General features: G+C 38.6%; 1 protein-coding gene across 2 annotated transcripts in view; it reads left to right on the forward strand.

Annotated features, from left to right (window-relative positions):
- The first annotated feature begins 5006 nt into the window (after positions 1 to 5006).
- LOC135217507 (protein jagunal-like) overlaps positions 5007 to 13546 on the forward strand; it is an 88539-nt gene continuing 79999 nt past the window's right edge. For both annotated transcript variants that reach the window (XM_064253462.1, XM_064253463.1), the window contains exon 1: positions 5007 to 5265. In XM_064253462.1, coding sequence (XP_064109532.1) covers positions 5177 to 5265 — 89 coding nt within the window. In that variant the 5' untranslated portion in view covers positions 5007 to 5176. The remainder of the gene's footprint in view (positions 5266 to 13546) is intronic.

Here is a 13546-nt window from a genome sequence, read left to right on the forward strand (position 1 = left end):
TTAAGGTTTCATTACCTGGAAAGTTGAGAGAAATAATTTCGATAACAAAGACCGGCATATAGTTTTTGATGGCTTTGGCTTTACTGGAGAATACAAGACAGATTTTAATGCCATGTTACTTCAACTACCCAATTCCTAAATGAATACAGAATGTTATGCGTTGTATTATAAACCCATTGCGAAAATAATCCCGTGATCTTAACATAGGATCAGGCTGTTTAATTTTATCAGTTTTACAATGACCGATAAAAGTACATGGTAAATTTAATTTTACTGCCTTCGAAATCATACATTAATAAAATGAAATAAAATATAAAAGCTAAAAGAATATTCCAACTTGACATTTGCCATGAAAATGATTGACTTGGTGGTAGTAACTTTAAACACGTTAAATTAATTCATTTATTATATATAATGAAAATATCAAATACCTAACTTGAAGCTAAGACCTCATTAGATAAAAATACCCAAGTCCAATAGCCAATTTTCTAATCTATCACTTCCCCAATTACATATGAGTATACTACTACATCAGAGTAGATGCTCAGCTATAATACAGTGTATTAGAACTTAATAAAAAGACTATCACCCACGGGACATCATTATACAGTGAATAGCCTGAATGAACCTACTGAAAGTTCTTGATTATTAGTCTAGCTTATAATTTCTTCGCCTCTTAAAAGCTCCTCGTTGGACGATTGGTTTCCGTGCTCGCCTACCGATTCGGTAGTCCTAAATTCGATTCCCCTCTGCCAGCGTGGAATCAGAGGAATTTGTTTCTGGTGATTAGAAATTAATTTCTGGATATAATGTGGTTCGGATTCCATGATAAGCTGTAGGTCCCGTTGCCAGGTAAACAATTGGTTCCTAGCCACGTAAAAATATCTAATCCCTCGGGCCAGCCCTAGGAGAGCTGTTAATCAGCTAGGTGGTCTGGTAAAACTAAGATATACTTAACTTTCACCTCTCAAAAGATTCAGAAGATTTATTAGTAAAACACATAACTAAACATGTGGCCTCATGTGGCCTAGTAACAACCTCCACAATAATGAAGCTGACGCTTAAGGAAACTTGTAAGTTGCTCCTTGTTAAGTTGAAGGATTAATGTAAAAGTGGTAAAAAGAAAGATATTTGAAACACGCTCCAAAAGGTTTCCATTGTTTTGGAAGTGCAGAGGTTCTTTAGATCTGTCGCTTAACTTATTAATGGTGCCATGCCCATGATTCCTACCCGCCGAGTTGCGCTTCATTGCTTTGTTGTCATTTTATGCTATTCATCTCGCACATTAATTGTAAAGATTGGTTACTTGTCGAATTAAAGACACCTGTAAATATTTCTCATTTCGTATCATTCAAGAACACTAGACTATGTAATTAACTGTCCAGGGTTTTGCTGGACGATCAGCGGTAACCACGCACCCCTTGTTGCACGAGCACACCGATGCTCTGTTGTCAAACTTTTGCAGCAGAGCGAACGGTATACTTGATTGTATCTTTTGAACGTCATACCATGCATGAAACCCAAGGTATAATAGTTTTTCCATTGCCAAGTGATAGAAAAGGCCCTCTGAAATAATAATGTCTTAAAAGAACTATGAATTGAACATCAAACCCATGGAAACATGGGGTTATAAAGGCAATACATATTCACGCGCAGATATTAGTTTTGAAACATCCAGTGATCACATGGACTGCATGCCCAAACACTGGGCACAGAATTCACTTCTTAGGAATCGGGGCTATGGTCTTACTGAACTTTGGTCTCTTAGCTGTGAGAGGCGAAGATGAGATCATTAAGCCACGGAAGTTCAAATATATATTCTTAAAGACACGTAGGAGATCAAGCTCTTAGTCCTTTTTCATTTCCAGTTTCGAGCGCAATGTCTAGTTCCACAAGCCGCTATTGGTTCGGTTATCTCGTTGCCTGCGCTGGTTCCCTTAACTTCAATCTAAATAATCTTGATCAAGTTTAGTGTGAGGGTTAGTATGCGATTGATCTCTCTATATTTTGGGACCTTTATCGGTTCTTTTCTCTAAAACTATGAAACTAACTTTGTTGTGACAACCTGCATCCCTGAAGTTTATTTCTATCTAGATTCACTAACCAAGCCATAATTTGACTGTTGAATCTTTAACTGCCGAGACTATGGAGGTAACTGGTTCCAAAAAAGTTGGGGGGGAGGGGGAGAGACAATGGGGTTGGTGGCGAGCGAAGCTAGCCTGTTCAGCTGGGGTGTGTGTGTGGGGGACACTGTGAGGCCCCCCAGAAATTTTTTGAAATTTTAGCTCTTTTTAGGGGCACTGCAAGGCCTACAAGGGCAGGTAAACTAAATAATGTGGGTGGTTTAACATTTAACATCTGAAAACAATCATGCGTTATATGCATGGATGCCATGAAATATTTGGTGGACACGCTTACCCTAGCACATATAAAATTTGTCAATAGCTGTGTGTTATTTATTTTCAATATATATATATATATATATATATATATATATATATATATATATTATATATATATACATACATACATACATATGTAAAATCACGAGCATAATTTTCTTGTACATGAAACAAAGCACCTTAAATCCCTTGGAACTTTTCTGCCTTATCTGTTCAAAAAAATATGATACAAGGGAGGGTAAGATTTCATTAATAGTTTAATGAATAATAAATAAATGTTTAGAATACTTCATAATATACTAAATGTCCTTTCAAACTTATATAAATTTTCTTCAGAGGTTCAAAGAAAACTTCAGAACATTGTTTTTAAGGGGTAATAATTCAAATTTTCCTTGCTCTATCTTCGTAGGAGCGTGATAGTTAACCATATATTTATTATTTTTATTTGGGGGAGGGGGCAGAGTATACTGTCTCCCCTAACTCAAACTTTTGGGGGGACACATCCTCCCCGTGAGTTACGCCCCTGTGCCTTTTAGCTGTGGCGCTTTGCTCTACTCTTGGCTACCTTCATTGCAGCACCGAAGTCCTGCAAAGATCATAGTTGCGCGCTAACTTAAGCTCTGCTAGAATTACTATTCTACCTAAACAAACACACCCCCCCCCCCCCGCCCCCAACAAAGTAACTATTTTTTACATCCTTTCTTTCAATTTGCAGAAGTCAAGATGTCTTTGGCATAAGAAAAATCGTTCATCTTGCTCATTTGCCTCTAGTTTTCATAAAAAATTACATTGTATACATTTTTTTTCTTTGCTCTTGAAACTTGGCATTATGTCAAGTTCATAGGCAAGACTTATGAACTATATCACATCCCTTCATTACTTGCACATTGATTCATAACAGTATTTTGATATTCTACTTTGTTTTCATTACCCGTCTATTTCTATTTTTCTCATTTGTTAACACATGCATCTCTTGGACACACGGGCTGTCTCCCTTCAGGGTGCTGTTATGGGTATCCCATAAATTCGGGAACAGCTGATCCAACCAATGAAGGTTTCGAAGCGTTTAATGATCTGCGTGAGTCGCATCGTCTTGTAAACAATATAAGCTCGTCTACTGCAATAAGCGTTCATGAATAAATTGTTAATTTGATAATGGTGGTCCTGCGAGCGAAAGTGGTGCGGGACCTGGACAAGCTGTCAGCAAGTAGCAAGTATTTGGGATTCTGAAATTCTTGGCTCACCCATGATCTCCGACCAAATTTGATTTCGAACCACTTTTTCTCACCAGCTTTGCTTTGGGCATAATGTCGGCATTAACGGAAGTTAGCCTAAGGTCTAGAGATCAACCTCCTTTCTTAGGGTTCCTAACTTCTCAACATATCCTCCTCTCTGGAAACTGACTTCCACTTTCTTAAGCGAAAGTTCTATATTTGTTGTATCTGACACTCAGTTCTTTGCATATTACTTCCTCTTTTCCATCGCTGGCCCTTCCCAGCCCTCACCACTGTCACTTGTTCCTCACTCACAGTGTTAAGGATTCTACTGTCTAGAAAACATTTTCCTTCTCTTTCCAGCTATCAACGTAACCCCTTTTTAAAATCTATTTAATTTTTTGGAAGCTCCGGCTCACAGCAACATCTTAGTAAAGCCTTTTTTCCTTTCGAAACAATTTTGTTCAATGCCCTGCTGATGAGCATTATGCATGCACTCATCAGTTCTTTATATCTGAGATCTATGCAAGGCTTCGAATTCATACTATGTGATGAGTGAAAGCCAATAGCCTGAAACCCACATCTCAATAGAGGAGGGAATTAGTCATCTCCCATTGAAAGTATTTACTACACTTTTTCTTACGGTGACCGTTCTGGTTAGCAGCATTTTTGCAGATTTCAGCTTTCCAAATATATCTTTTTAAAGAGAAAGAAAGTAGTCTATGTAGGCAGCATAGAATCCCGAGGTCCATATCAAGTCTTTTATCCTGACAGAGGGATAAATGGGCAAGGGTTGTGCTCTGTCATAAAGCAGGTTTAATCTAAACCAACCAACTAGAGATGAATATATCAATGAACAACGATGCATTAATTAGTTAATCATAATTATGATTGTGTTTTTGCGAGTGAACAGCGATCGCTGTATGTTGGCGAGGTTGTTGCTTACCATATGCTGACCAAGGTACTAGACCTTGACGGCTGACTATACGAATACGACAGCGCGGGCTATTTTACCCAAGAGCTACCTGTAAACTTGCGCTTGAGTCTGGACACACATATCGCAGTTTTGCAAGAGTGACCATGCTGCCAACTGCCTGTCTCTGTTAACTGAGTGCCAGTAGGGTATGAAGCTGCATATACCACTTAATATAGTCAGTCAAAACATTTATGACTGCTGTTGATTTAATAAATGAAACTGATCATGAAACAAAGCAAATTTTTAAATAACTAGGCTTATTAAGTAATATTTAAGGGGTACTTAAATAATCATGTTCTCTAGTGAATGAAAATTTGCCCATTACATGTGAAAGAACAAAGTTGCCCTTCTCAGTCTTTTATTTTCGTCTACCACAGAGTGGTGATGACGACATCATTGTTGTTTTTGTTGGAGGATCAGCCACCAGGTGACGATAGTGTTGGTGCAGTGTTGGTGGAAGTGTAGCCGAGGCAACTTCGGTAGCGTGACACTCACCGGTGCCGCTCACTCGCACTCCGTTTCACTCTCCGAGGAGCTGAAGAAGGAGGAGCGTTTGAGAATCCTGGGGTCATAAAACGAAGAGAATGGCTTCCAGGGACGGGCCCATGGTGGCCGGGACAGACGGCACCGATTTCGTACATCGTGAGACCGTGGCCACTCATTACCAGATTAGGTAGGTGTAACACGATGCCCTCCTCTCTGTGCCTGCCTGCCAGCCCTCCTGCAGCAGTGGTGCCACAGTGCCCAGGTGACCAGTATTCCTGGCAGCCGCCGCTCTGTGGCATCCCAATTATTTTTTCCCACGCTCTTTTGTCCCCGAGTTCTGCTGCAGACACGTCACTCTGTTTTGAGAAGTGTGTGACATAAGGCCTCTGCTGAATCAACAGATGTTAGGATACTTAAGCCTTGCTAGCTGGTTGTAGGCAGAGCTCCAGCTTAGCCTGTTCTGGAAGCAAAGCAGGCTAAGGAAGGCTCTAAATATAGAATGAATATCCTACAATAAAACTTAGTAATATGGTAACCCTATCATATGACAACCAATTGTTACAAGATTTTTTACCCTAAAGTTGTAGAATTCTTTCCCCCAGGTGTTAGCATGTATACTAGTGTTAGGCTATGAGGTTTATTGTAGCTAGGCTCGACTGGCATACTTAGGTAATACTAGTATAGCTATCATATGAAAGGTAGCTTAGGTAAAGTAGAATAGCCTAATATCAGGCCTATTAGAAGTATGTTAGGCATGCTCTCATAGTCTTTGTGGGCTTAGGCTGTGGTCAAACGTTGTTTGGAGAAGAGAACTAGCTAAATCTTATAGTATTCGTTATTCCACAGAAATAGACTTGCTGCACACTTTCTGTCATCCTGCTAGTTCACATTCAGTATGTAAAATAAAAAGCTATGACATAAAATATTACTTTTTATAGGTATTCCGTTTCTTCTCAGAGTGACCCTTGACCATCCATATGAATAAAGAACATTCTTCTTTGTTTTGATCTTTTGAGTAAGTAACCTATTGTAGAACCTCGCTTTTTGGAGAGATTCAAACTGGATGATTGTAGTAGATCTTGATTTCTCAGGTAGCTCTAGGCTATTTAAAATTGATCTCTTTTGGCTGATTGGTTTAAGGCATGGTTCATGGGTATTTACCCAGTAGGTATGTAGCCTATCCACCTTTGTCAAAGTCCAGGGCAAACTCACGCTAAGTAAAGTAGACAGCAGCACGAAGAGGGGAAACAACCGACTGGACTAGCTGATCCAGTTTTCACCGCATGTGGATCCACCCATCGAAAAAGTACTTTAACACGTCCTGACACCGGAGATGGGCACCAGTCATGAGTCATTGGTGGTGAGAGCAACAGCTCGAGATGTCTATTATCCTTTCGAAGTAAGTATTTTCACCAAAGTTAGAAATTTAGGTCATATTTTAAGATTAAACAGAGGTTAATGAAAGTCTAGTCATGCGCAGTGCAAACATACCTCCATGACACGATTGTGGTTGTAACTGTATATATTGGTTGTAAAGATGTTTAAATTTGTCACCTATTCTAATTGTAAACTTTAAAATTAGCTGACAGGCAACTTTAAAAAGTACATGAGGGATTAAAATTGTCCCATAATTACAGCATCTGCTAAAGAGCACAGGAGGTATTAAAATTGTCCTATAATTACTGCAATTTGCAGATTTAGTGTCATGTAGCAGTCCTGTGCAATTTATGGGGTTTTGAATATGCTTTTTAGATTAAATGAAATAAGAAAGGTAGTATAATTTTTCATTTGATGTAGTTTATACATTTTTGTAACAGAACAGGAACCAACCAGTGTAAACCCATTCCCTTTCTGTCTAGGGTATGTAGAATAAGAGAAATACCCAAAATCGCATGGGTAAAGATTAGACTCTTCATCGAAAAAGGCTCGGTGAAGAAGCTTTTTGGCTTTGGCATGGTCTTTTTTTTGTCTACTACATACATACGTATTAGCAAAATTGCATCTGTTAGGTCAACTGTGAGGATTTATAGATGTCCTTCAAAGATACTGGCAGTGCCTTGTTGACAGTGGGGGTTCCGTTCCTGGCCAAAGGCCAATAACCGAAAATTGTTAACTGGAACATCACAATAAATATGGTAACGGTAACGCTCATAAACTGCATACTGACACTAATAGTAAACCGTTTACCAGGCAAGTATCATAAAACTGAAATGCTGTTAACCGATGCCACCAATAAACGTGGACCGCCTGTAAATACTATCATTAACCTGAACTTACCGGACAGCCCAGGGGTCTGCCGCTAAGTAACAAAGACTTTCTCAATAGGGTACCCCAGTGCTAACTCGTGGCTTATAGTCTAGTGCAGGTCATATAAAGTATCTAATAACCTAACTTAACTGGTATTTTGTAGTTATCTGTCATTTTAAAGTACAGTGGGCCCCCCATATTCGCGGACTCACACATTCGCGGATTTCTCTCGGGAATGTTTCCCTGCATTATTCGCGCATTCACAGTAATTTTCTATGAGAAATATCCACAAATTCCTGTTTTTTTTTTATCAATTTCATCATAAAATGCACTTTTTGTGATAAAACTATTAAAAAGAACCAAGTATGAACATTTTTAGTGGTTTTTCTTGAGTTTTAACTAACAAAATAGGCTGTTTTTAGCGTTTTTATAGGAGTTCCAAACATTTGCGGGTTCTAACTATTCACGGGGGGTCTGGTACGCATCCCCCATGAATACGGGGGGACCACTGTATTGAATTACTTATCATTCGAATTAAAAGATATGTCTGCAAAGTGAACTTCATCTAATAATGTTTATGTATGAAATGTGTAATGTACTGAATGCAAAAGCTGTACAATGTAAATAACACATAAACATTGTTTCTTTTTAAATGTAATTACCTCAAATTCTACCTAAAGAAAAACGGACAGAGGAAGCATGAAAAGCAAGGAAACTTTCTATGTGCTTAGTTTATCCTGGTACTATATTGTGTGTATGTTCTTATATCCTTTACTCGTACATATACGTACTGGAAATGTGTAAAACTATAGTAATGTACAGTAGACCACCATATTCACAGCCCCGCAAATAGCTGAAATCCACGAATCTTTTAAAACCCCTCAAAAAATGCATAGAACTGCCTATTTTGATAAATAAAAAAAAAAAAAAAAAAGTGCTTATACTTCCTGGGTATATTAAGTTTTATCCCAAAGTGCATTTGAGCACAAAAATTATGTGAAAATACAGTAATTTTTGAGTATTTCTCAGTGAAAAATATTGTGAATAGGTGAATTTTCCGTGAATTGTGGGTCCGCGAATAGCACGGGTCGATTGTGTGTATTGTGTTAAGTACAGTATACAGTACTGCAGCAAGTTATGCGAATGAAAGATCATATTGTTTAACATGATTCACAAAGGAGAAAGTGATAGTTGTGTGTGTGGATGTGTATGTTCACTAGGCACAGCCAGGAAAGTATCTCTCTCAACATGAGTGTGCTTGTTCAGTCGTTCACCTTCCACCCTCACAGGCATAAACTAAAAACCTTGGTCAACTGTCCAACAACCCTATTGTATTTACCAGGTTTCTCCATTAAGTGCAAAATATTTTCATAAATTAATTTTATTGGGTTTAGGCAAGTCCATATATTTTATTGTCCTATGTCTGGCAGCTGTTATTATCAGAGTTTTGGTTAATCCGTTTAAAATGGTATAGTACGTATATTGAGACTTATGTAATTAGTCTTTTTATGGTACTGTTATCTGACTAGAACTTTCTTCCTTTTATTTAACTTAACTGGTTTTGATATTTGGAAGATCTTCAGTTATAGAATACGTACAGTGTTTTAGCACTTGGATGCATTTTCTTCCCGCATATTTATGTACTTGCAGTTAATTGCTTCTTTTACCCCCTATAGTCAGTCTCATCCTGTGTTTACTTCACAGCTACTCTTGCTTCAAATTGAGATGACCATTTTTTGTTGTCCATGCAATCATTGCATCTACAACTTTCATTACCATTTGTTTTGCCCGTATGGGGTTAGTGCCGTCAGCTGGCATTGCACTTTTGACCTTACTTAAAGTTGTTTGCAGCATTCCTTCGGCGCTTAGCTGCAACCTCTTTCATTCCTTTTACTGTACCTCCATATCTTCTTTTTCCATCTTACTTTCCACCCTCTCCTAACAATTGCTTCAGTTGGCAATTGCAAAGTTCTCTTCATGTTTCACCTTTCAAACCTCTTTGACATTGTTTTCCTTTCAGCGCTGAATTACCTCATAGGTCTGAGCACAGGCATATTCCAGTTACCATTTCTTTCATCATCAAAGTTACAAATGCTTCTTTTCTTTTAATTGTTCTCAGACTTTACGTATGCCTCTAGTTGTCCACAACGATCAGAGTGATCACAGGATCAGACTGATGTATGTCCACAATGATCAGAATGATCACAGGATCAAGCTGGTGTATCGTCTCCCAAAAGATTGGATGATACACTTGCCTGATCTTGTAATCACTTGGATCATTGTGGACGTGCACCAGCCAGATCTTGTGGTCGCTCTGATCATTGGGGACAATTAGATGCATACAGTCTGAGAACAGTTACAAGAAAAGAGGCATTTGAGACTTTGATGATGAAAGAAATAGTAACTGGAATATGCCTGTGCTCAGACCTATTCAGCATTAGAAGGAAAACTGAGTAAAGGAGGTTTGAAAGATGAAACTAAGCTAAGATGGAACAGCATTTTCAAGAAATCATTGATCTGATTCTTGGGTGTAATAATGCGTAGAGCATAGGTGACCCCAGCATCCTGTCTAAACCCAAGCTCATTGATTGAGCTCACTCTTTGGTGCTCATCTAAAGTTAGCATCTTTCAGACTGCTGTGGTCTCAGGTAGGTTGTGGTGAGCCAGGTCAGATTAAGTGTTCTATAGATCAGAAGGTTCTGTTAAGAGCACTGAGCAAGGTCCTTCCCCAGCTGTTGGCCTGTCAGAGGAGATTCTATGTGCTATTGAATACTCAGCTTACACTCGATCAGTTTGCTGCCTCGGTCTGCTGACTGAGAAATGTTCTCCCCTTGGAGAGGCTCTGACAGGAAGGTATGTACTTTACAACATCAGTGATGAGTGTGAAGTGCTTCAGAGAGAGATCTTGGAAATACCTCTATGCCAAGAAATTGGAAAACTTAAATCTTCTGTTTATTGTTGACTGATTGGGGTCCTATTAAATGTCAGTCTTTTAGTGCCAAGACCTATTTTAAGTTTTGAGTTAGATTTGCTCTTCCAAATTCCAAAACAGTAAGACTAGAGCAGGGCAGTATTTTTGTATTCCAAAAAAAAAAAAATTTTCCCAAATTTTTTTGGTGTTTTTAAGAATTTTAGTTTCAGGCTAGAGGGAATGGAAATGGTATCATAATTGGTGTAAGCTGTTGTAGATGATACTAAAGGCAGTTTGCAGCTCTTTCAGCTCCTAGTTATATTTCTTGCTATATTTTACTACTTATTCAGTGTAATGTGTTCCTTGCTGGCTCTCCAACTTTGCTATCCTTAATCCAATTTTTCACCTAAAGCCTTTTGAGAAGGTTTATTCTGGGAACATCTCAGTTGTGTTACTTAACTATTGTCATGATAGTGATACCCGTTGTACATGTTTATGAACTTTGTTTTGGCATGCTTATAATATATTTGTCTAATTTATTACTTATGCCTTTTAACTTTTTATCTGTCAACTTCATAGTGACTGAATTTTTTTAGAATTTTGTGGTTTTAATCCTTAAGTGCTACAATTTTACTTGTTAATCCTTAAGTGCTATAATTTTACATAATGTACAGCATTTTCTTAGATGTAAAAATACATATGCTGTATTACATAGTATTCATACTTGCATACATGTTTCAGTGCTGCTTCTAATGAAAATGTAGAGTAGTTCTTTGTTGACTATTTTTGTCATAGCAGCTGTATTGCTTTAAGCCTTATGTTGTATGGTAGCAGCAGTAGTAGTCAGCATAGCACAAAATTGAACCAACTTATTGGTCCAGCACTTTTTCAATGATTAGAATTTGTATATTTCCTAAGGTTCCTCTGTTACCCATCCAAATGGAAACTAGTCTTTAGCGTTGGTCAAGAAGCAAGTGTATTTGAGTTGAATGATCATCAAAAATTCTTTTACAGTACTCAAGTTTTCTAATTATCAGCTGTCATTGGTTATTCTTAGAATATATAAAATATAAAAGGTGTTAACAGCTGAAACCTGAGTAATCAGTGGGTTTCATTAGAAATTTAAAGGGCATGTCTTTTCCAGTGACAAATAGCTAGATATAGAAGAGACTAGAGGGTTTTTGTTACAGTTTTGACAAAATCAGTGTCTTCCATGGATTACTTAATAGTAACATACCATAATGCCAGGTTATCAGTCTTGGTTTCCCCTCCTATCAACAAGGCAGTGTTAGGGTACTTATTACGGGTCTAAGATGGAGGAACTTTTTAATTGGTTGTATCTTGGGAGATGTCTTACATGGGAAAAGAATCAGCATTGGAATTGCTGTTTGATGACAATCCCATTAGTGCACACTGATAGTTTTGAAAGAGCAAGCACCTCTTTAGTTTTTTCACCAGCTGGAAAGGTTGTGTTTTAGTTGATGTGATCCTGTTCAGCAAGTTGAGCTAGGTTATCACTGCCAAACTACCTGTGCTTGAATATTGAAGCAATGTGGGTAATTCATTTCGGTGATTTTATTGTGATGATGTTTTGTGTTCTAAGACGTGTGGACAGGTAAGTCTGTCCATTGAGATGAAGAGTTAGGTCTGCAATGTCACGACCTTGAGAGTTTGTGCGTAATGACTTCTGTGCTGAGGTAATGTCCTTTCCTGATCAGTGCACCTGCAACTTGAATTCTCATAATGCATTCTCTTCTATGTAACTTGTCACTGGAAGAATCAGTGAGAGCACTGAACTTCATCCACTGATTGTTGTCAAGGTGGTTGCTCTGTAGAGGCTCAGGGGAAAGTGATACTAATGATTGCTGCAAGGATGGACAGCTGAGAGTGGTCAAATACTGCAGCTCTTGAAGTTTGGTCAGCAAAATTATTTAGATTTCTATACTTGTCCAAAATTACCTTTCCTGGCACAATTATTGGAGTAGTCCCTACTTACTGGACAGTTAGTATGACTGTGATATAGCCCACCACAAAGGTAACACCCTTCCTTTGTAGAGAACAGCTGCCAGTGTTTGCTTAGTAGAAGTACTTGTATCACAATCCTGCAATGAGTCCTTGTGGCACTTACCAGATCATCCTGTTAAGGCTTACCACAGTGGCAGTATGGTTAAGCCTAAAGACAAACTTGTTTTCAAGAGATGCTGGCAAGTCATAGTTGAAGCTAAGCCATTGATAAAGGCATCTCTTGTTAGTTCCTCTTTGTACTGCTGTGCACCAACAGCTTTGAAGTTACAGTCCTAACTTATTTGAGATGACTCTTACCTACTGTTAAAGTTAGCTCATATCTCCACTCTGATAGGTGAGTTGGCCTTTAAACAAAAGAAAAAAGATCACTTGGCTGATCTGGAAGACTGTCTAGTCCACCTGTTCTCCACTAGGTGTGTTCGAATATTTTAGCTCTAATCAGAATTCTCCTTGCCGCCATTAGGTGTACTACTAGGCGTTTGTTGGTATTTTGTAAATTTTGGCTGTTTTCTCCTGTCACGGTACTGTAGTTTTAATCTTCCTAGGATGTCTTCCACTGAAAACAAATCAACTAACATCAGGTTATGTAGGGATGATTATTGTGTAACCAGGATGCCTATATTTGAGGTAGATTAGGATCATGTTTGCACCAGCTGATTTAGAGATTAGGTGTGAGGAATGCAAGGATTGGCCTAAGGATCTTATGTGTCATAACCCTGGAAATAATTTCTGATGAATATAATTGAAAAGCGCCTTAACCTTGGAACGTCGTAAGCCGAAACCGTCGTAACCCGGGGACTGCCTGTATTAGGTATAGGAAAAGAAGGAAAGCAGATAGACTCCAGAAGCAAATTATTAGGTCAGGGCATAAAGGTACCTTTTCTCCCCTTCCTGGTGAACCTTTATCTGTAGTTAGCCCTACTCACCTTATGGTTTTTTCCTATGCTAGGCCTGATACTAATATAGATAGTACTGACATTTCCTCTTTAGCTTTGACTTGTGTTCCCCTTTCAGTTCAGGAAAAGTGTATTGAGAAACTTGAACAGGATGTAAGCCTGATTTTAGAATCTGTTGAAGGTTTGACTGAATTTATAAGGAACCGTTCTGAGTCCCCCCCCATAAGGAACATTCATTTTTGTGTTCCCTTGTAGAGATAAGTGCTGTGCCTTTGCCCTTATGTGTCCCAAGCCTAGGGCTGCCCTGCAACAGTTGGTAAAGTCTGCTACCGGGGAACTGGGTGAGTTCTTGGGCCGGTGGGGTTCTGTGCCCTCCAACCCCTACCTCT

This window comes from Macrobrachium nipponense, chromosome 7 (genome assembly GCF_015104395.2).
Source record: "Macrobrachium nipponense isolate FS-2020 chromosome 7, ASM1510439v2, whole genome shotgun sequence".
NCBI lineage: Eukaryota > Metazoa > Arthropoda > Malacostraca > Decapoda > Palaemonidae > Macrobrachium > Macrobrachium nipponense.